At 50.8% G+C, this 24,289-nt stretch overlaps 1 protein-coding gene across 1 annotated transcript; it reads left to right on the plus strand.

Moving 5' to 3' along the window:
• Window positions 1–1,200: 1,200 nt before the first annotated feature.
• LOC127337186 (probable metal-nicotianamine transporter YSL10) lies at window positions 1,201–5,330 on the plus strand. Its single transcript, XM_071825219.1, has 6 exons — window positions 1,201–1,603; window positions 2,922–3,085; window positions 3,184–3,281; window positions 3,550–3,684; window positions 3,790–3,979; window positions 4,063–5,330. The coding sequence occupies exons 1-6, from the start codon at window positions 1,252–1,254 to the stop codon at window positions 5,167–5,169; spliced, it is 2,046 nt and encodes a 681-aa protein (XP_071681320.1). The 5' UTR covers window positions 1,201–1,251; the 3' UTR covers window positions 5,170–5,330.
• The last annotated feature ends 18,959 nt before the right edge of the window (window positions 5,331–24,289 follow it).

Here is a 24,289-nt window from a genome sequence, read left to right on the forward strand (position 1 = left end):
GCACCGAAGGAAGATCGCAGCAGGAACAACAGTCAAAATATGCCAAGATTTCGCAACTTTGGGTAATACGACGGTCCCATACAAGTTTCGGCTGGCTTCCGCAGCAATAATGATAACAACCACCGCGATGATTACCGCAGGAGCAGCGGGCAGCTAAGTGACAATAGAGATGCAACAGGCAGAGCAATCGATCCAGGTACAACATGTCATCAAAGCAAATCATGAACGGTCCATGCCAGATGCACTTTAACATAGATCCCGACGAAAGGAGGCTGTCGGAACACCTCCAAAAGGACTGTCAAACGTTAGGCTTTGCGAAGAACTCACAAGCCGAAGCAGTTAGCAGAGAATATGTGTCACATGGTTGACACAGTTAATAACGTAGCATGTTTGCTAGTTAGTTATGATTTTCTTCATTATAGATTGTATTTCATATTATCGGAAAATACGCCTCTATTAAGCTAAAATTGAACATGATTTTGTAAAAACTACCTTCTTAAATTATTCTAACAATTGCATATAGCGTGGATTTGTGTGCATGTGTGTGTGTTGTGCTCTGGATATCTACTAATATTATTAAATATCATGTTACAGATCACTTTAGAGCTCCTTCTATCAAACAATATATCTGAAGTAGCGGTTTCTAGTGTTTGATTGGGTAAGCACATTTACAGAAACTTTTAGACGATAACGTGAACCATTGGCAATCATTTTTTACCATTTTTTAGTGGTCACATATTCTTGCCAGTTACAACTGGTTCAATAATGAGTTGACAATATATGAGTGTTATGTAATTTATACTGATCAGTGAGGAATCGTATACACACTATTGGATTCAGTCTCTTGGAGGCGCAAGTCTGACAAAAATGACATCGATGTTGCTTGCGCGACGTATGCAAGTTCAGTTTAGGCCGTCAGAAATGAATCGGAACAGTTCCTCGGCGCGCGTTCATTGTCAGGCTTGCGGCTTGCCAGTGCCAGTTTTGACCGTGTAGTGCTACCTTCGCGGGAGAGACGAGTGATGAGTGAGAGACACTTGCCGAGAGACCCGGATCGACCCCGACACAGCAACACCCGTCGTCCCCTAGCTAGCCCGCCGTGCATGCAAGCAGAGACAGCCATAAGTCCCCAGTGACTGACACGCAGGACGCCCTCGGAAAGTGAACAGCCCCACGAACGCCACCACCCGGACGAGCTCGCACGACGTACCGGAGACCGGGGATCGGGGAGAGCTCGGGCGCCGGGCGACCATGGCGCGGAAGTTCGACGACCGGGAGGAGGACGAGGACGCGGCGGAGTCGGTGGAGCGGGTGTTCGAGGGGCGGGAGGTGCCCGGGTGGCGGGAGCAGGTGACGGCGCGGGCGCTGGTGGTGAGCGCGCTGCTGGGCTTCATGTTCAGCGTCATCGTCATGAAGCTCAACCTCACCACGGGGATCATCCCCTCCCTCAACGTCTCCGCGGGGCTGCTCGGCTTCTTCCTCCTCACCTCATGGACCACGCTGCTAGACAAGGCCGGCGTCCCCGGCGTCAGGCCATTCACCCGCCAGGAGAACACCGTCGTCCAGACCTGCGTCGTCGCATGCTCCGGCATCGCGTTCAGCGGTACGTACTTACTGTACATCGATTTCGATCAAAATTATGTTCGTTGAACACGCGCTCGATCTCCCATGCATGGATCGTTGCATCAATCATGCGTATGGGTTGGAGACCTTCGAACTGCAACGGCCGGCGATTACCCAGATTTTGTTTTTCGACCTCCCCTCGATCTTCTCCAACTGCACACACACCTACAACTGGGCCTTTATAAGGCCGCATATCCTTTTCAACGTGCCAGTTCTGGGTGGCTAGATTTTAAGTTGGGCTTTGAGGATTTGTACATGCATGGCTCATGTGCTTGTTCACGTAGGTATTATGAGAAATTCACTTTTTTTAACTTCATTAAACTTCCTTCCAAAAGTTCAATCGCAGCACTATCTATATAATTTCAACACAATCTCAACACCCTCGTCACTTTCCCTCCCACCGGCGGCTCCACCCGATGCCAACCTTTTTTCCATATGTTGACCACATACTCAATATTTCTATCATCCTTTACTATTGAGGTAGACGACACATTACTGTGATCATCCACCTCGTTGGCACCCCCCCGCCCCCACCAACACCCCACCCTTCCTCGCAGCGACGCCCCCAACCCCCATCCTCCCACCTCATTCTCATCCATCGATGGCATAGAGCATGTACCGCGTGCGAGGAGACCCGTCAAGGCCATCCCCTCCTCTACCATATCGCCACTCCTAGCTCTACACAACCAGGGAGGACCTCGGTCAGCTCCATCCAAATGTGTTCGCAGTGCCTCTACCATGCACCAATGTCTGAGGATTCTTCGATTCCCTTGGCGCCGCTAGACTTATCTCCTAATGCTGCCATGACAACCTAGGTTGTGCCGAGCCCCAACTATAGGTTTCCGTAGAGCCCGAAGTGGTGACATTGAATTTGAAGGGGCGATATGAGGAAGGACACAATACCAAGATCAGGTGCACGACTTGTGGGAGGAAGATGTGATGGATGGGGTTTGACTGCCGGTGCGGCGACGTGTTCTATCACGAACACCGCTACTTGCACACGCACGCCTACGACTACAACGACTCGCCACAACGGTGACGTCTAGAAAATAACGGTTTGGGAAAGATGTAAGAGCAGGTAGGGTCTCACTTGTCCCGTAAACCATTGAATGGCGCAAAACCGGTCAGCCGGGACGGTTAAGCGCCGGTCCGTGATGGATTTGTATGGGTGGCTCGACACTGTGGTGTTCACCTCAATGATACCTGCTCTCTGCCACACTCTTTACTTTCTCCCTAACTTAGTGACAACGATTATTTACATGCATCACTAATATATGTAGCCATATTTTACGTGGCAGGCGGATTTGGGAGCTACATATTAGCAATGAGCGAGAAGATAAGCGAGCAATCCGGCGAGGTGAGGGACGAAGACAGCATCAAGAACCCTAGCCTGGGATGGATGATTGGCTTCCTCTTCATCATCAGCTTCCTCGGCCTCTTCTCCGTCGTGCCTCTCAGGAAGGCATGTCTTGTCACCCTACGCAATCAATATTGTAACTCAACTTCTAGCATCTAAAATTTATTTGTTGAGTCATGGTAGCCGATTAATTATTTTTTCAGATAATGATCGTGGATTACAAGCTTAGCTACCCTAGCGGCACGGCGACAGCGCACCTCATCAACAGCTTCCACACTCCTCAGGGTGCGAAGCTCGCCAAGTATGTTTGATCAATCATACATGGGCAAAGACAATGTCTTGTTTGTATTTGTATCCACTCATGCATGTTGGTCAATTAGTACTTCTTTTCCAAAGATAAGGTCTACAAACTTAGAAGGAAATATTCAATATTTACAATTTTGAATAAATCTATATAAAAAAATATTTCACTGTCAAATTTAGAAAATATTGAATTTTTGACTATTTATATGCATTATTTTTGTAAGCCAGATAGTAACTTGTGTGCTCGGAAATTGGGATCGATGCAGGAGGCAGGTGAAGACGCTAGGGAAGTTCTTCGCAGGGAGCTTCACCTGGGGCTTCTTCCAGTGGTTCTATTCCGCCGGCGAGGGCTGCGGGTTCAAGGCGTTCCCCACCTTGGGCCTCGAGGCCTACAAGCAAAAGTAGGAGTAGTTCGATTAGCTTGATTTGGATTTTGGAATTGCTATTAGATTTACAGGCATTTGAGTGCTGAAGTTTAAATAATTGGATGTTGGTATCCGTGGCAGGTTCTTCTTCGACTTCTCGGCGACGTACGTTGGCGTCGGGATGATCTGTCCTTACCTCGTCAACATCTCTGTGCTCGTGGGAGGCGTCATCTCGTGGGGGATCATGTGGCCGTATATCGAGCACAAGAAGGGCGACTGGTACCCTGCCAACCTCAAACCCAGCAGCCTCCGCGGCATGGTCGGCTACCGGGTATGTACGCGTGCAAGATCACCATCTTCCAACATTGATGAGCTTTCTGATTTGAATCTGCAAGATTGTGATCCTACGTGTAGGTGTTCATCTCCATCGCACTCATCCTCGGCGACGGCCTGTACAACTTCCTGAAGGTGATGACGCGCACCATGACCGCGTTGGTGGCGCAGTTGCGGGGCCCGACGCTGCCGATCAGCGGCGGCGCCGACGACGACCTGACGCCGGTGGAGACGTTCGACGACCGGCGGCGCACGGAGGTGTTCCTGAAAGACCAGATCCCCAACACGCTGGCGTTCGGCGCGTACGCGACGATCGCGCTCATCTCCATCATCACGGCGCCGCGCATCTTCCACCAGCTGCGGTGGTACCACGTGGCGTGCTCCTACGTGATCGCGCCGGTGCTGGCCTTCTGCAACGCGTACGGCTGCGGGCTGACGGACTGGTCGCTGGCCACCACGTACGGGAAGCTGGCCATCTTCATGATCGGTGCGTGGGCCGGCTCGTCCAACGGCGGCATCATCGCCGGGCTGGCCGCGTGCGGGGTGATGATCGGCATCGTGTCCACGGCGTCGGACCTGACGCAAGACTTCAAGACGGGGTACATGACGCTGGCGTCGCCGCGGTCCATGTTCGTGAGCCAGGTGATCGGCACGGCCATGGGGTGCGTGATCGCGCCGTCCGTGTTCTGGCTCTTCTACAAGGCGTTCGGCGACATCGGCACGCCGGGGTCCGACTACCCGTCGCCCAACGCGCTGGTGTACCGCAACATGGCCATCCTGGGCGTGCAGGGCATCGGCTCCCTCCCGAAGCACTGCCTGGAGCTCTGCATCGGCTTCTTCGTGTCCTCCATCGTCCTCAACCTCGCCAGGGACATCTCGCCGCCCAGCGTGGCGCAGTTCATCCCGCTGCCGATGGCCATGGCCATCCCGTTCTACCTCGGCCCTTACTTCGGCATCGACATGTGCATCGGGAGCCTGGTGCGCTTCGTGTGGGACCGCGTCGACGGCCCCAGGGCCAAGGCGTTCGCGCCGCCCGTCGCCTCCGGGCTCATCTGCGGCGACGGCATCTGGACGCTGCCGCAGTCGGTCCTCGCCCTGGCCGGGATCAAGCCGCCCATCTGCATGAAGTTCCTGGCGCGCCGCACCAACGTCAAAGTCGACGCGTTCATCCGCTCGCTCCCAACCTAGCCTAGCTTCCCTAGCTAACCGACGAGCTGGTTAGCAAGCTAGCTAACTAGCTGACACACGCACATAAATATGTTGTAGTGACAGATACATTAATGTACTGACTAGAGTGTAGGCTCGTGCCTTGCTACATTTAGCTGAATCGATCAGATGGTTGGACTGCAGCGTGTGGCACATGCGTACAAATAGCTAACAGGAGCAAAGTATTACGATCTCCGGTTCGGAAATAAGAGCATCCCTAGGAGATTTCGTAAAAAACAGTTCTTAAAAACTACTTCCTCTGCTCCTTTTTAATTGACTTAAATTTAGTACTCCCTCCGATCCATATTAATTGACTTCAATATGGATGTATCTAGAACTAAATTTGAGTCAATTAATAGAGACCGAAAAGAGTATAAAATTGGTTTACCGTGTCGAGCAAGCTAAGGCATAACAGTGCCCGTAAAATAGAATCGCAAATGTAAATCTGCCACTAAAGGCTCTACCGTCGTGTTTTCTTCTTTGTTTAGTCTTTCCTTTTTCAATGTTCTACTCATCTTCTTCCCCATCCCAATCGCATCCCGACCTCACCCTGCTTATGGTCTCTAATACGTCCTCCCCCTCCATCACTACACGCACATCTCAGAGTGAGCGGTAGGAACGACCATAGGAGCCCGAGAATGAGCTCACCCTGAGGGGGGCTGGTTGAGTCGATCGTACTGGATGGGGTCCAGGTGCGCTGAAACTTTCCATCCGCCAACGTTTACATGGAACTGGCGAAATTGCCTCCAAAACTGTGAATACAATATTCTCGAGCGTGCATTCTCGGTGCCCTTTAAAATGTTTACGAGGCATCTAAATTTTACGGGATGTAGAATAGGCATTTATGGACCAAAACCTTAAAAGTAGTTATTTTAAAGATTTGATCACTTTTACAAAATCTGTTAGAGATCCTCTAAGTTAGTCAATTTAGTATAGATACTAACATCTCTACACACTAAAAATGAGTCTAGATATATCTATCATGTACATTAGACAAAGCTAAGTCACTTAATTTCGAATGGTGAGAGTACTTGGGGTTGCATTGCATGCATGCACGGTGAACTCTCAAGTCAGAACTCATCTCAAGTCTGAACCTTTGTGGGGATTACGGTTGTGGGGTTCGGGAGAGATCCTTGCCTGGTTTGTCTGGCGGCGCCAGCGGGTGTCCCCACTCCTTCTTGAAGGGCGCCGAGGATACCCCATCTCCATTCCCCTCCAAGTACCGGGGAAACCCTAGGTCCAATTCATTGGTCCGGGCAGCACCGTCGTGTCGACATCGCATCCCTTCCTGAAGGTGTTGCCTTGGTACTTGGTGATCCGCGGTGTTTGTCACGTGGTGGGATAATTCTGGAGGGTGCTACGGTTGAGGGGCATCATCGTTTTGTCGATCTGCCATTGGATTGCTTTATAACATTTTCGTTCTGTTGGGTATGTTTGTGACGTTGCCCGAGCGCCTTTTCTTTTCTTTGCTTGAACTGTTGTATGGTGCTTTATTTATAAAGCGGAGCAAAATCATATTTGAAGAAAGTCTGAACCTCTGGGTGTGTGGTGCGGTGGTGCCTAATTAAGCTAGCTTCACCGTCAGTTCAGCCACTGGAAAACTAGGTAGCTTTAACATTGTGACTGACGAGTGAGTGTTAATCTATTTTGTTTGGTCTGTAAACATAGTTTGATTCCACGCAACGCGACTCCCGGGTCGTCTCCCCAGGGGCGACTCCGGAGGACACAAACCGCCACCAGAGTCCAGATCGCGCGACCTCCCTCCGCCGCCGCCGCCGGCGTGGGCCGCGGTGGCGGCGGCCCCTGGTGCCGAACGATGCTGGGGATGGGGGTTGCGGCGAACTCCTCGTCGGGGCGGCTGGGGCGGCGTCGGCGCTGTTGGTTGTCGGCGGTGGTCGGGGCGGCGATCCCGGCCAGGCGGCTGCGGCTTTCTGGTCTCGGTTCGCTTCACGGCGGCGGGTGGTGGAGGCAGGTCGTGGGTCTAGGGTCCCGCCTAGACCCGTCGTCTTGGAGGCAGCGCGGGGGACCTGGGGCGGCGCCGGTCGGCGGTGGTTCGCTCCTTTCGAGCGGTTACAGGAGGGCGAGGGGTTGGTTCGGCTGAGATCTGGGCTGCTTTGGGCCTAGTTGGGCCTGTCATCCCAAACAGTGTGTGTTGCGGATCTGGTTGTGGCCTTGTTCACAAAGGCGATCTGCAACGACGCTCTGTCCTGGCTTCTCCTCTACTAGCTCGGCTTGAATAAAAGGTGGTGGTCCTAGGATTCTTTCTCGCGCCAAGATCAAGATCTACCGGTGCGTGTCCCCATTGTTCTGACGGAAGTGTCGTATTCCGGAAGACTCCGCTGGCGCTCCATTGGGCAATTCATGCCTGGAGATTGCTGGATCGGGTGAGATTCGGTCGTGCGCACCCATGTTTTTTTCTCTGGCCGTTTGGTTTCAGAGGGAGCGCTTCGAAGTTCAGCTGGCTGTTAATATCATGGAGCACGTTTTCGTTCTGTGGTGCTGGCGGAGAATGTCATGGAAGTCGAGATCTGTGGACTAGCTATGGTGGTTCGAATCTGGGTGGCGATGAGGAGTTGGCTTGGTTATTCGTGACTTGAAGCAGCGGTATGTAAGTGGGGGCGACTACACAAGAGAAGTTCAAAGTCTTACTTCTCAGGGTGAAAATCCAAGGTCTGGCCTTAATTGGTTGTGCCTGGCAGTGTCCTTGTTGAAGGCATTGTTTTGAGAGTGATGATTTTCTTCAGGGTGAAAACCCAAGATCTATGATCGGACGACGACGGCGCTTGTGCACTGTTTCCTTCTTAGAGGCGTCGCTTTTGGAGAAGTTGAACTTTTGGTGCTGTCTTGGTGGTGTTAGTGCCGTTGTTTCAAGGAATAGATTGCTGTAGCGGGACTTTTCTTTTTTTTGTAATTCTTCTTTATGTTTTGGGCTGTGTGCATCCGTAATGTCGCTAGAGCAATGCGTTGTTGCAGAGGCTGGGTGTAATTGGTATCTCCGCGATATTAATATATACTCTTTATCTAAAAAATGCGTAGCAGTAGTAGGCATGCGCGTACGTAGGTAGGGGAATATCTTGTCCGGTATGCCGGCCCTGTAGCTGAGCGGAGATCTGGTTGGTCCCCTCCAGCTCCGGGGGCAGGAAGGGTCTGGATCTGCGCCGGCGTGGGGGCAGCGACGGCCGGCCGTGACAGGAGGACAGCCTCGCCCTCTCCATCCATCCATCATTGCCAAGTCATGTGATCCCTATAACTCCTCCCCCAAAACCCTCGCGATCTCACCGGATTTGTAGATGCAGATCCCAATCGCGAAGTAGGGATGATGCGAAAGCCTGAAACCGCAATGCACATGGACACACGGTGCCGTTGGCTTTGCTCCGTCCCAGAGGCAGAGAAATTCCCACCGTTTCGGAGCAGAGCAGAGCTGGGGCCGGTCGGCGTGCATGGCTGCAGCACGCAGCCGCCGCAGAGGAGCAGTAGATCATACCGGCGGCACTAGCATGCAGATGGGACCGACTGATGGATGAGACTGAGGATTTTTTTTTTCGAGAGCAAAATCATCTTCACCGCCCCAGCCCGACGAGCAGTTTTGTGGGCGCCGCCAACGCCTATGTATTCGAGCATCTCCAGCCGTGTCTCTTAGAGCGTCTCTAAAGAGATTTGGGTAGGGTCAGACCAAAAAAACGTTTCCAGTCTCGTGTCTAAAGGCTTCTTTTGTCCGGCGCGGCTCAATACGTTGTCCGGCGCCATGAGCCTGTCCCCGCTACACAGGGACGTTCCGGGCACGCCGGACACAACGAAAAGCGAGGCAAGGAGATGCGGGCCCGACGCGTCGGCACATTCAAGTTTAACCTAACTGTCGCCTACCTCGCGACGGAAGTTATTGGCACGCAGCGACGATGCAGTTTCCGTAGAGGCGTAGCGAAGCATCTCGTCGCTCCTAGCTCTGCGTGCAGGCGTTAATGAGCGCCCGGCCTATAAAAAGGGTCGCTCTCTCATCGTCCCTTACACACAAACCCTAGCGCCTCTCTCCTCAACACTAGTCGCCACCATCTCAAGAGTCGACGCCATGGCTGGTAGAGGCAGAGGCCGAGGTCGCGGCTGTGGTCGTGGCCGCGGCGACGCCGTCGTCTTCATCGTCGGACCTGCAGGAGGAGGAGTAGGAAGTGATGTTCGAGTTCGTCGTCGTCCTCAAGGGCGACCCACTCAGCATCCAGAGGCTGCCACACAAGTTCACCGACTTCTTCGCCGGCAACGAACTAGCCTCGTTGCATCTGCGGGGGCTGCCTGCGACTGCTGCCGGTGGCCGGTGGACGTGCTCTTCGACGGGCACGGCAAGATGTACCTCCACACCGGCTGGGAGAAGTTTGCGCGCTACCACGGCCTCGAAGCTGGCTGCGTGCTCACATTCTCCTACCTAGGCGAGGGGGATATGAGCGTCAAAGTGTTCGACGAGACGTGCTGCCCCCGGCACTACCACCGCGACAACGATGAGGAGGATGACTGAGTGTTGTTTGTTCGCAGCAAAAATAGGCACACATGTTTTTGTATGTTCTTCCTCCAAAGGACCAACAAGGCTATCATCACCAGCTGGATTTTCCAGTTTGGGTGACTGGGAGTGTTCTTTCTTGCCAGCGAACACACGAAATCTGCGATGCCAACACTAGTTAGGTTTCCTCATTTTCCAATGTTTTAATTTGTGTCAACCATGATTCAAACTATGTATTAGTTTGTAAAAATCATGTTCCAAACTATGTCTTAGTTTGTGTAAACCATGTATTGTTGAAAATGCAAAAAAGGAACAAAAAAATATTATTTTAATGTTAAAAAAAGTTTAGGGGCGGCATTTGGGGGACGCGGCTGGGAAGCGATGTTCTCAAACGCGACACAAACAAAACATGTTCCTCAAACGCTACATCCGGTACCGTTTGAGGGACGCTTTGAGGAACGCGGCTGAAGATGCTCTTAAAGCTGCATGTCGGCCCACAAAAGAAAAAATTGAGACACTATACGATTTTGACGTGTTTTTGGGAAGACCAGATACTATTTGTGGTCTGGTCCGTAGATATTATCAAGGGCCCTGGTTTCAACCCGCATCGGTCGGTCGGAGCGATCGATGCGGGTTGAAATCCTCATCCTCTTCCGTCGCTTCCGCTCCCCTCTACCGCACCAGCCACACAAATTCTTGTGTCGGCGGTTGAATCCGCGCGCGTCCCAACATATCATCGACATGGTGTTGGAGAGGGCATCAGACGCGGGGGCGGTCATATTAGCCGTGGAGCCACCTGCGACGATAAACAACGAAAGAAAATATGCTCCGACGTGGCACGACTCCTATTGCTACACGAAATACGACGTGATGTTGTCGCCCGCGTTCATCCGTCGGGAGGCGAGCTCCGCCTCGCTATGCACTACCTACGCCGGGAGCTCGCACGGATGCGCATCTGCTTCTGCCTCGAGCTTGCGTGCGCCGGTGGTGAAGATGGAGGTGGACAACAACATCGAGGACGCCTTACTAGCTAGAGTTCGCTCTGGCGATTACGTCGAGGATGTAGACCTCGTGATGGTCACCGCACAACTCGAGGAGAAGGGAGTCGAGTTCGCTCCCGGCGACTTCGTCGACGACACGTACCTCCCCACCTTCATCGCGTTGGTGACGGAGAATATCCGCTGCGACGCCAGCAAGAAGGAGGACTGGCGCTAGGTGGTCGAGGAGCAGGGCAAGGTGCACGTCGACCTCGAAACCGACGAGGAGGAGTGAGCAGCCGCTCGCGTCACCATTACGGCAATAGGCTCGGGTGAGGTATCGTAGGGCCGTATTTTGATAGATTTTAGGTGTTGCACCGGAGCCGTATTTTGGTAGATTTTAGGTGTCGTGGCGCGGCGCGGATTTCATTTGGATTGTGGCACATTTTTCTATGAATGTAGACTTAATGTTGCAAGGTTTTAACTCCGTGTATGAACTTTCTCCCGTGATATTTTTCAATTGACGGTTTAGTTTGTCGTGTCTGTTCTGCACGAATCAATTTGAGTCTGCAAACCAACTTTGCGGTGCACTTTAAACACGTTTTTTGTAATTTCTAAAATGCTGCATATGCTAGAGATGCTCTTAGAGGCGGTTGCCCACGGTTGCGCCCCCAATGCTTGATACCCAAACCCATTCGGGTTTTTTTTTCTGAAACCAAACCGATAAGTTTGATTGAAACATTTTAGTTTTTGTTTGCAAAGTTTGAACAAAATAGTTGAAAAACTAAACTAGCTAGCGACTCTGGAACAGATTGGTGTTGTCCATGTCGTCGTCGCCGTCCTAGCAGGAGGAGAAGCTGGTGCAGTCACCACTTTCGTAGTTTCGTCGCCTTCGCCTCCCACTGCCGGCATAGTATTGGGGACGCCGGTGAGAGCTTAAGTTCATGCATGCACTTAAAGGGCTACAGGAAGGGAGGTATTTGGGGCGATGGCGGAGATGCTCTAACGGTCCGACCATTTCGGACGCTAGCGGGGTGACACATCTCTAGCGGGACGACGCATTTCGGACGTCAAAACAGACACATCGTGTCTATTTGCATCGGGTCGAATGGTTAAAATCGACGGCACGTCCGTTTGCGTCTACGGGTGTCCCCAGGGGGCGACGTATAATTTTTCCCCATTAATAAACCCATAATTTACATTAATAAAAATACATAAAAAAAACTAAAAAATGGCCTGCAAGGCCTGCTAAAACCTAGCTATGGGCTACTGCTCGTCGTCGCTGACGAGGTCGATAAATTCCGGCGTCGGCCATGGAAGCTGATACTCCGACGATGGAGGAGAAAGGGCGGCCTACGGCAACTGCGATCAGGCCGTCGGTGGCGCGTGCGGCTGTGGTGAAGGTGGCCACGGATCTCAGGCCGTTGAAGGAGCAGGAGTCGGCGCACGGGCATTGGAACGTGTCGGCGTGGTCGGAGGAGTCGCATGCCTCCCCTGCGCGAGCACCGACTCCTAAGGTGGATGGCGAGACCGTCCCACATAGCGAGCTCGTTGAGCTCGTCGAGCTCACTATTGGCCAGTGCCATCGAAATGGCATCCTCCTCGCTAATGTCCGGCGGCTGGGTCTCCGAATCCAACGCTAGCCCGTCGTGGTCATTGTCTCCGCCTTGGACATGGCCGTCCGACGAGGTCTCGCACTCGGCCTCGGCGGCGGCACCGTCCTCGTCGTCCTCGATGTCGTTCTCGTCTTCTTCCGTAAGTCATGCCGCCCGTAAGTCATGTCGCGCTGAAGACGAAGCATCTGTGACGCTGCCAGGAGGGCCCGTGCGAGAAGCGTGTGGACGACCGATGCATCAGCGCAGACGCAAACGTGCCGCATATTTGGGCCGTGTTTGCGTCTCGGCGGATGGGTCGGACATTACGCGTCGGGCCACTGGAACGGGCAACGGACGCATTTTCATACCGCGCGGTCGCAAACGGACAGGAAGCGTCCGTTTGCGTCACCCCGTTAGAGATGCCCTTAAGCCATATACAATGCAAAGTGCTTAGTGGGGTGCTTATTTTTTCGATAAAAAACAGATATTAATATCGGAAAGATACAAAACACTCAACGCATTGCCCTAGCGGCATTATGGATGCACACTGCCAAAAAATAAGAAGAATTACAAAAAAGAAAAAGTCCCACTACATAGATCTATTCTTTGAATCAACGGTACTAACACCACGTATATAGCACCAAAATTCCAGCTTCTACAAAAATGATGTCTCGAAGAAAGGAACAGTACACAAAGCGGGGGTGCTTATGAAAACAAATCAACCATTTTGTTAAGCACTAATGCATAGGTGTCTAATTAGGCATCTGCCTAGTGTAAATAAGCGTCGGTGTTTAAACAAAACCATATTTATTTTGATAAGCACTTACCTAAACATCTTGCATTGTACATAGCCGGTAAGCTTTTTTTTACATGGAACCATCACACGTTGATGATGCTTTTCTTTGGGGTTATGCAGGCTAGCTTTTCGGTGCGGTGCACGATGAGGCTTTTCCTCGCTGCACAGATCTCTCTTTCCGTTGGTTTCCACCTGCCGATTGAGGACACATACGCCTCTCGTTTTGTTTGTAATACACATCTTTTTAAGCCACGAAATATTACGTAAGAAAACACTGGCCAGAAGAAAACACCAACTGAAAAAGGGAGCACGCTCGCCTTTCTGTTTGTTGTTTTGTTTGGTTGTTGCTTTACACGGGGACGCGATGTGGGGGCTAACCGAAAAGGGACTTTGTCGTGAATGCCGCAGTAATTGCGGTGGCGGCCTGGTTTTATGCTAAATTCTGCCGCTACTCAAGTCTTTTCGGGAGATCGATCGGGGGTGTCAGTCAGGGGCTCAGGGCTGGGGTAAAGTTTTGCTGTTCCGGCGAGCGAGCGGACAACAAGTGCGGGGCTGTCAGGGTCCAGGTTGGTTACTACGCAGATCTACCAGTGGCGGCTCACTGAGGCTGCAGCTGCTCAATTTTGAATTTTGAAAAAAAACCGTGATTATTTGCGCTGGCTTCGTTAAGAAGCTGAGTGGAGAATTGGGACGGAATTGTTGCGCGGAAGCATTATCTGTAAGCAGAAGCCATGGTGGTAGAGCTCTGAACTGCAGTTGGACTGTCAATGGGTAAAATTCAGAGAAACGCCTCTGTGTGGCAAATAAAAAGAAGCTGAAGTTAAAACAGAAGAGTAACTCTGAATATTACTTCACCAAAACCTTTTTAGAACCGTTCTTGATCCGAATTCTCCGCGTCTCTGATCTGGAGAATTCCTGGAACCCAGCTGAGCTCTCTGGTGTTTGTTCGGGCAATTCGACTTGCTCTGAATTATCCGTAAACAGTGCCGTCAAGAAGCAATTCAGAATTTGGGAAAATGTGCAGAACCAAAAGCACCCGCAAAAGAGGTGTACTAGAAATTCCTCGGCACATCAATTCGAAGAAACAAGAACCAAGATCCGGATAGGGGCGAAATTCGGAAACCTCCTGACTGCAGAACCGCACCTGAAGGCGGCATTTAAGAAGGGCCAAATTCAGAAGAGAGGAGCCATCCTGTTTTGCCGAATTTAAGCCAAGTAAATGCCTGGCGTAACTGTCGTGGACTTTCTCGATCGGGAGAAGGCAATTAACGCCGCAATTCTGCACCTTGCACGGCGGAATTCACGCGCGCGGCGAGTACCTCGCGGACGGTTTCAAGACCCTCCGCCCATACAGAGTTCCCTGAATTCTCGCGAAATTAAGGTGCAGAACAGCAAAGATCGGAAGGAAAACGCATAATTCGGAGCAAAAGATGTATAATTCAGGTACCTACCGCATAATTCAACATCACTGGCGCCGTGCAGAATTTGTAATTGAGGGATCGACGGAGAATTCCCTGAAATCTCGCAAGATATACCCGCAGAACACCGAGATTCAGAGAAAAGACCCCTAATTCAGAGAAACGAACCCATAATTCAGAACGGGGGATTCTGGCAGCGAATTCTGGCGAAATTAAGCCGGAGAAGAGCGAAATTCAGAAGGAAAACGCATAATTCAGAGCAAAAAAAGCATAATTCAGGTAAACCAACGCATAATTCGGCACCCCATCGCCGGGCAGAACACAGACTTCTCGCCACCGTCGCCGTCGCGTGGACGGGACAGGACGGGAGCTGAACGTAAGAGGCGGCGGCATGGTTTCCATGGGCTTTCTTGAACCATCAACTGGCAGAGAAGACCGAAGAGAATTCAGGGAGAATTGGACTCGTCTGAATCCTCCAACGAGTTGACAGTTCAAGAAAGCCTGTGGAGAGCATGCGCGCGCACCATGGATCGGGCACCATAATTCGGCTCCGGAGGAAGAAAAGAGAGAGAGAAGATGCAGAGGTGGTTGTGAATTGTGAGAGAATGGAGGAGAGGAGAGGGAGCGTGAGAATCGTGGGGTTGGGGTGAGAGCAACGGCCCAGAGAAGTGGAGGTATAAATAGAGAGGTGGGAGAGAACCAACCGGGCGGTGGCAGAGGCAGTGGCACGGGCCGGTATATAGTACTGGCAGCAGCAGCAGCAGCAGCAGGCTGCCAGCGATCAGAGTGGAGGCCCGCGCCGTCCCCTCTCCTCCTACTTTTCCGTGCGCCTGCCGCCACCCCCACCCCGCCGGGAATATTAATCCCAATCCTTTTCTACCCATCCATACCCGCCGATCATGCACGCATAAGAATGACAAATTAATGTTTTTTCCCCAAAAAAAACTCACCAATCTACTAGTAATAATCAGTATGAAAAGCACCAAAAAGTAAAGAAAGTTACAAATAAGTCCTTATACCACCTAGGCCCTAGCGATGAGCCAAGGCGCACCGTCGTCCACACCCCTCCATCAACAGAGCCGAGCAAGACTTGCCGTAGTATAGCTTGTTGTGGTAGACGTTGTCGTGCTAAAGCCCTGAAACACCAACACACTAGAGTAGGAGCCATCGCCGTGATGAGAACCGAAGATCGGAAGAGACTGAGTTAAAACCACATGAGCAAATGTGAAAACCAACCGACTCTCAGTAGATCGATCTTCTGGGCACACGACTACGCGCGCCCTACGCCCTCGATAGGTGGACAGATGCAGCGGGAGAAGGGCGGGAGGGACAATAATTATTCTAACTTCGGGGGTGTCACCGCTGCCTCATCACCCCGAAGAAATCACTGAAAAAACCCTGGAACCCTTTCGACGGATGAGAGGTCGGGGTCCACCGCACCTCGAAGGCCTGAGAGACCATTGGTGTCGGAGAACCGATGCCGACAAAGGGGACAGGAAAAACTAGCTCCCTACGGATCGCCTCCCTCTCGTGATTTTTCTCGGGGCATCTCCAGCGGCTCGACGCATTTTAGCGTCCGGAAATGTCCACGCGCGTCCATTTGCGTCGGCCGAAATGGTTGAAATTGACCGCGCGTCCGTTTGCGTCGGGGGTGGCTCCAGCGGCTCGATGCATTTTTTCGCTCGAATCATTTTTTTTATAACGTGAAAACATAATTTACATAGTTTAACACATGAAAATAAAACCTAAACGGATGCGCCTACTGCTGCTCCTCGTCGATGTCGAGCACGATGAGCTCCGGTACCGTCCAGGGCCAGTTGGATACCGGTGGAACGTACGCTAGGTGCGCCGGCGGTGCTTGAGGTGGAGGCGCCTAGGGCTCTGGCTGCGGTGGAGGCGCCCAGGGATGTGGCGGCGGTGGAGGAACCCAGGGGTTGTACGGCGGCGGTTGTGGTGCGGCCGAGTCCTGTAGCGCCAGTCGAAGGGCTTCATCCTCCGACAAGCCCGGCGGCTGCATAGGTGGGTCGTTCTCGGAGACGAGGATGCCGAGCTTCGCCATCTCGTCATCCGTCATGTTGTCCGGGAACTCGAAGTTGCGGCCCTCCGCCATGGCCAGCTGCCATTCCTGGAAGACGACCGCGACGTAGTCGTAGCTGTCGTCCTTGACCTCCTCGTTGTGGTACGCCAGCGCCTCGATGTAGTCGTCGTCGTACTCATCATCGTCGTGGTCATCGTTGTACTGCGCACGCGTCGACGCCTGGTGCACATGCGTCGACGCCTGCTGTCTTCGAGGACGAAGCGGCGGTGGACGGTCGAAGGGAAAATCCTTGTCGCCCATGAAGCCCGCCCTCCTCCTCCGATCCCTCTCGGTCGAGAGATACATACGCCAGCTATCGGAGTCGATGGCGTACGCCGGATCGGCGCGAATTGAAGGTCTTGCGACAGGTACCGCCTCCTACGCTGGATCTCGTTGGTCCTATCTGGCTCGCGCGCAGGCACCGAAGGGATGGGCACCCGGCGGTAGCTGAGCCGACAGCCGCCAGGCATGTGCACGTCCCTCCAGGTGTCGCACGGCGTCCAGTGCACGTGCATCAGCCTCCCGATGCTGACGGGCAGCGGCACCCTACTAGGCCGCTCCTCCTTCTTCGTGCCGCTGCCGGACGCCTCGAAGTCGTCCTTCTTCTTCCCCATGGTGCTGCGGCGGTGGTGGTGCGAGTGGATGTGTGGGCGATGGAGGAACGGGGCGGTGGACTTTTAAGGCCGGCCGCGCGCGAGATACGATGCCATTGAAGGCGGCGCAGAAGCCCAGCCACCGCCCACCAGTGCGCGTGCAGAAGAGGCAGCCGCGCCATTGATGGTGAAGGCTGCGGCGCAGACGCGGAAACGCTGACCGCGGAAACGATGGCCGCGGAAGCGATGCCCTCGATACAGGCTCGCTGCCAGGCGGGCCCCGTACAGACGCGAGCGGACACTTTGCGCGTCCGCACAGCGTCCGCGGAGACGCAAAACTGCCGCAAATATACGTCGGATTTGCGTCGCACCGGACGCCCCGGTCACGATGCCGCACCGCTGGAGGTGGTGCCAGACGCATTTTTCGATCCGCGAACGCAAACAGTCGCTCATCGATCGTAAAAATGTACGATCGTAAAAATGTACTTGCGTGAGTAATTCCTACAAGTTGCGTTGGCGTGGCCGGTGGTTGGCGCGCGCATGCACGCTCGCTTGCTTGGAACGTACCGCGGGCGGAGCTGCCTCTCAGATTCAGATCGGCAGGCTCTAAGCCTACGACGTCCGGGGGGCGTAGTCTATAGCTAGGTAGCTAGGTTGCCATGCATGGCTTGGCTGGCCTTGGCATGGCCTCGGGATCGTTGCACGGTTCAGGCACCCACCAGCGTACCCTCGCTGGGCTCGACCGGCCGATCTCGCGCCATCCTCGGCGCGCGAGTAAACCGGGGGATGGGCGCGGGATTTCCCATTCATCGCCATGACGATCGATGTATGCAGCTGTGTCAGCCACCGGATCAGTAGTCGTCCACGACACTTCACACATGCTGCGTACGCAAGCCAGATAATGTGGCGCAGAAAGAGAGGCAAGCAGACGGAGATAACGTACGTACATATGTGTATGTATCTATCTACCTGTACGTACATGACTTCACATGTGCGGACACGGTTCTCGATCTGCAAAATCGTGTCATCTGTACACTAGCAAAACCCATGCTCCCCGCGTGCTATCACATATGCCCGCTTCCATGTAAAATACCCCAAGTTCTTTTTTCCAAACATAATGCAGGTGTAGTCGCTCATAGGTACGTACGTACACTCACTCATATAAGCACCTCTGAGAGATCAAGTTCAAGAAAATAGACTTGTAACTTTCAGACAATGTTCAGACAAATTGGTTTGAGATTTGCTCACACAAATTCTCGAGAGAACCTCGTGCGTAGCCTTGATGGCGCGTGAAGCACACGTCTGTTGGAAACCCCAAGAGGAAGGTGTGATGCGTACAGCAGCAAGTTTTTCCTCAGTAAGAAACCAAGGTTATCGAACTAGTAGGAGATGAAGGCCACGTGAAGGTTGTTGGTGAAGGAGTGTAGTGCGGCGTAACACCAGGGATTCCGGCGCCAATGTGGAACATGCACAACATAATCACAATACTTTGCCCCAACTTAACAGTGAGGTTGTCAATCTCACCGGCTTGCTGAAAACAAAGGATTAAACGTATGGTGTGGAGAATGATGTTTGCTTGTAGAAAACAACAGAGAACAGAGATTGCAGTAGATTGTATTTCAGATGTAAAAGAATGGACCGGGGTCCACAGTTCACTAGTGGTGTCTCTCCAATAAGATAACTAGCATGTTGGGTGAACAAATTACAGTTGGGCAATTGACAAATAGAGATGCACATACATATATCATGATGACTACTATGAGATTTAATTAGGGCATTACGACAAAGAACATAGACCGCTATCCAGCATGCATCTATGCCTAAAAACTCCACCTTCGGGTTAGCATCCGCACCCCTTCCAGTATTAAGTTGCAAACAATAGACAATTGCATTAAGTACTGCGCGTAATGTAATCAACACAAATATCCTTAGACAAAGCATTGATGTTTTATCCCTAGTGGCAACAGCACATCCACAACCTTAGAACTTTCTCACTTCGTCCTGCATTCAATGGAGGCATGAACCCACTATCGAGCATAAATACTCCCTCTTGGAGTTACAAGTATCAACTTGGCCAGAGCCTCTAGTAGTAACTGAGAGCATGCAAGAACATAAACAACACATATATGATAGATTGATAATCAACTTGACATAGTATTCAATATCCATCGGATCCCAACAAACGCAACATGTAGCATTACAAATAGATGATCTTGATCATGATAGGCAGCTCACAAGATCTAAACATGATAGCACAAGAGGAGAAGACAACCATCTAGCTACTGCTATGGGCCCATAGTCCAAGGATGAACTACTCACGCATCAGTCCGGAGGCGGGCATGGTGATGTAGAGCCCTCCGGTGATGATTCCCCTCTCCGGCAGGGTGCCGGAGGCGATCTCCTGAATCCCCCGAGATGGGATTGGCGGCGGCGGCGTCTCTGGAACTTTTCTCGTATCGTGGCTCTCGGTAATAGGGTTTTCGCGACGGAGAGATTATATAGGCGAAGGGGCAGAGTCGGGAGGCGCCCGAGGGGCCCACCCCATAGGGCGGCGCGCCCAAGGGTGGGGCCGCGCCCCCCTAGGGTGTGGCCGCCTCGTCGCCCCTCTTCGTCTCCTCTTCGGACTTCTGGAAGGCTCCGTGCAAATAAGACCGTGGGCTTTTGTTTCGTCCAATTCCGAGAATATTTCCTGTGTAGGATTTCTGAAACCAAAAACAGCAGAAAACAGGAACTGGCGCTTCGGCATCTTGTTAATAGGTTAGTGCCGGAAAATGCATCAAAATGATATAAAGTGTATATAAAACATGTGAGTATTGTCATATAACTAGCATGGAACATAAGAAATTATAGATACGTTTGAGACGTATCAAGCATCCCCAAGCTTAGTTCCTACTCGCCCTCAAGTAGGTAAACGATAACAAGGATAATTTCTGAAGTGACATGCTACTATCATAATCTTGATCAATACTACTGTAAAGCATATGAAGTGAATGAAGTGATTCGAAACAATGGTAAAGATAATGACTAAACAACTGAATCATATAGCAAAGACTTTTCATGAATAGTACTTTCAAGACAAGTATCAATAAGTCTTGCATAAGAGTTAACTCATCAAGCAATAGATTCTTAATAGAAGGTTTTGAAACAACACAAAGGATGATTAAGTTTCAGCAATTGCTTTCAACTTGTAACATGTATATCTCATGGATAATTGTCAACATAAAGCAATATAACAAGTGCAATAGGTAAACATGTAAGAATCAATGTACACAGTTGACACAAGTGCTTGCTTCTAAGATAGAAAGAAGTAGGTAAACTGACTCAACATAAAGTAAAAGAAAGGCCCTTCGCAGAGGGAAGCATGGATTACTCATGTGCTAGAGCTTTTTATTTTTGAAAACATGGAAATAATTTTGTCAATGGTAGTAATAATTCATATGTGTTATGCATAAGACCTCTTATAAGTTGCAAGCCTCATGCATCGAATACCAATAGTGCTCGCACCTTGTCCTAATTAGCTCGGATTTCCATGGATTATCATTGCATTACATATGTTTCAACCAAGTGTCACAAAGGGGTACCTCTATGCCACCTGTACAAAGGTCCAAGGAGATAGATCGCATTTGATTTCTCAGTTTTGATAGATCTCAACTTGAGGACATCCATACCGGGACAACATAAAAAACAGATAATGGACTCCTCTTTTTAATGCTTAAGCATTCAACAACAGATAATATTCTCATAAGAGATTGAGGATTAATGTCCAAACTGAAACTTCCACCATGATACATGGCTTTGGTTGGCGGCCCAATGTTCTTCTCTAACAATATGCATACTCAAACCATTTAATCATGATAAATCAACCTTACTTCAGACAAGACGAACATGCATAGCTGAAAGAACATCTCTCATATTATGTTTTGTGTGTTTGATGTCAATGTATGTGATACACTAATGTTTGTTTAAGTGGTACAGGGATTATATAGATACATTTTTATGTGTGTTGGGTGTGGTCAGTTCTGTCAAAAAGATGCAGCAAAAAGATCATCAGGCCGGATAATCCGGGCCGGATATTTCCAAAATATCCGGCCCCCAGTTTTTCGGCTAAGGACTTGAGGATCTGCGGCTCAGTATGCTTCTGGATAGGGGCCGGACATTTGCCCGGATATTGTCCCGGTTTTGTCCCAAGGCCGGATTATCCGGGCCGGACATTTCGGAAATATCCGGTCCCCTCGAAAATGGCTAAGGACCTGAAGAAAAGCAAGTCTGGTCAGAGGCCGGATATTTGGCCGGACATTCTCCCGGTTTGGTACCTGAGGCCGGATTATCCGGGGGGGGGGGGGGGGTGGATTATCCGGCCCTTACTTAGGCCGGAATATCCGGGCCCCCAGAAGCCCCAACGGCTGGATTTTGGGGAGGGGTATTTATACCCCTCTTCTTCTTCCTTCCTCCTTTGCTCAATCATTGCAAGAAAAATCTCCCAAGCTTCACCACCATTAGAGCCACCTCAAGAACACAAGATTTGCAAGATCTCCTTCCTCCCCCAACCAAAGCTCTTGATCTTTGGAGATTCGAAGGAGAAGACACCGATCTACATCCTCACCGAAGCGTTTTTCATTTCCCCCTCATTTGTTTGAGGGATCTCATGCTAGTATTCCTATTTGGTTCCCTAGTTGATTTGTGTTGATGTGTTGTTGTTGATTGTTGTATTGTTACAGATTTGGGAGCCTCCAATTAGGTTATGGATGTGTGCCCCAAGAACCTTGTAAAGGCCCGGTTTCCGCCTCGAGGAAATCCCTTAGTGGAAGTGGGCTAGGCCTTCGTGGCGTTGCTCACAGGAGATCTGAGTGAAGCTTTCGTGGCTGTTGGTTTGGCTTGCGTAGCAACCACACTCCTCCAAACGTAGACGTACCTTCTTGCAAAGGAAGGGAACTACGGGAATCATCTCCGTGTCATCGCGTGCTCCACTCTCGGTTACCTCTATCCTATTCTATCTCCTATATATTGCGTAGCTATATCTTGCTTAGTTGATAACCTTGTCATATAGGGAAATTCACTTAGTTGCATATCTAGAGAATTTACCTTTGTGTCAAGCCTAAATTAAAAAAGAACTAAAAATTGGTTAGCACCTATTCACCCCCCCCCCTCTAGGTGCGGCATACGATCCTTTCAATTGGTATCAGAGCCTCGGCTCTTATTTCGGGCTTAACCGCCTAAGAGTATGCCGGACGAGGTGCCTTCGGAAGGGGCCGCTAAGACGGTCTCCATGGAAGACTTCAATTCGTTGAAGTCCTCCATGGAAGCCCAAATGGAAAGCATGAAAAAGATGATTTCCGAGTTTTTTACTTCGGTCCCTCCCAAGACTCCCATCGTAGAGGTAAAGGACACGGGTGCATTAGAAGAGGGAGATGCTTCAGCATTACCCTCCTCTACCAAACCCGTGGAAGGTGATAACTTAAACACTATCAAATCTCCCATTGCATCTCCTAGGGGAACTAGTGGAGGTGAGAGCTACAATCGAGTAGCTCCACCTTTTCTATCTCCCGATATACCGGTTCCCCATCCCCATATGAACATTCGAGGCGACCCACCTAAGTTTTCCGTTGATAATTTCGATACTTGGCAATTTGAGTTTCGCTCTCATGTTTGCAGTGCCTCCAATGAACTTTGGAGAATCATCTTGGAAGGCTTCAAGCCCTACAACCCCGACAAGTTGACTAGAAGAGAAGCGGTTGATAGTCAACTCAACAACACCGCCTTGCACATGATTCAAACTAGTGTGGGGACAAAGGATTTGTCTCGTGTTCGGAACTACACCACCGCCAAGGAAGCTTGGGATGGTTTGGCCGCTAGTTGCATTGGAAGTGAGAGCACGAGAAGGAACAAGTATAATGCTCTTCGGAATAAAGCCGAAGGATTCATGAGGCTACCGGATGAAGATCATGAAGTCATGTATGGAAGACTTCTCACCGTTACCGATTCCTTCCGGCTTATTGGTGCCACCCACATCAATGACTCTTGGATCAAGGAGAAGTACATTGAATGCATGATGCCATTTGTACCCATTGACGCCAAGACTCTTGTCGGTAGAGAATGCTATCCCTCTCTCACTTCTCAACAAGTCGTGCACGAGATGCAAGCTCTCAAGGTGCTTGAGCAAAACTCTCATGATTCTCGCAATCGAGCTATCGGGATGACAAAAGGGTCCAACCTTGCCTTGGCGGTCAACTCCGTTGAAGAAGTGATTCCTCAAGAATCTTATAGGGCATCTTGGAGTATGTCCTATCCGGAAGACTTGGAACACCACTACCATGACCACATGGCATTCCATGCTAACTACTTCTGGGTTGACCCATCCAAGGCCAAGGAAGACAACATCAAGAGAAACAACTCAAGGGGGTTCACAAGTTCGGGCCAAGGACAAGATCTTGCTACAATTGTGATGACAAGCGCCATTTCATTGCCGAGTGCCCCTATGAGAATAGGGAGACTCATGGTGGAAGGCTCATTCCCAAGGACAAGAGCAAAGACTCAAAGGGCAAATATTCAAAAGCCCCTAAGAAGAAATTCTACAACAACAAGACCAAGAAGGGCAAGAGGCCCTCAAAAATTGTGCTAGTGACTAGGAAGAATATTCTTCCGATGAAGTTGAAAGCTCTAGTGATGATGAAGATGAAGAAAGCTCAAAGGAAGTGGCCGCCATTGTCACCACCAACATTCCCTCTTCATCTCTCTTTGAATCCCCCAATGAAAGTCCTCATATCAAGAATGCACATTGCTTCATGGCAAGGTCCTCCTTGGACACATCTATTGTGCTATCAACTCAAGAAGAATATACCTCCGGAGATGATGATGTTGATGATGAAGAAGATGCAACCTCTAATGGATTGGTCGCTCTTGCCTCCCTCTCCACTAACTCTTCATCACCAAGTGAATCCCCCAATGAGGTCATTCATGTGGAGGAAGAAAGTTGCCTCATGGCTAAATCCTCCGAGGTATCATCTCCTAACCCCTATACGCCTAACATTTCAAATGATCTAGGGGTTGATCTTGCTAGTCTAAAAGTGAAACAAGAAATGCTTGAGTTTGATGATTTCATTCTTAACCTACAAGGTAATACTAAAAAGCATGTTTCAAATCTCATGGTTCGTATGGCTCAA

The sequence above is a fragment of the Lolium perenne genome, chromosome 2, assembly GCF_019359855.2.
Source record: "Lolium perenne isolate Kyuss_39 chromosome 2, Kyuss_2.0, whole genome shotgun sequence".
Classification (NCBI taxonomy): domain Eukaryota; kingdom Viridiplantae; phylum Streptophyta; class Magnoliopsida; order Poales; family Poaceae; genus Lolium; species Lolium perenne.

What these genes read in the sequence shown, in the direction of transcription:
- LOC127337186 (XM_071825219.1), top strand. Translation starts at nt 1,252, where the DNA reads ATGGCGCGGAAGTTCGACGACCGGGAGGAGGACGAGGACGCGGCGGAG. An exon ending in CTCCGGCATCGCGTTCAGCG is followed by an intron (nt 1,604 to 2,921) that starts GTACGTACTTAC and finishes TTTACGTGGCAG; the next exon opens with GCGGATTTGGGAGCTACATA. An exon ending in CAGGGTGCGAAGCTCGCCAA is followed by an intron (nt 3,282 to 3,549) that starts GTATGTTTGATC and finishes GGATCGATGCAG; the next exon opens with GAGGCAGGTGAAGACGCTAG.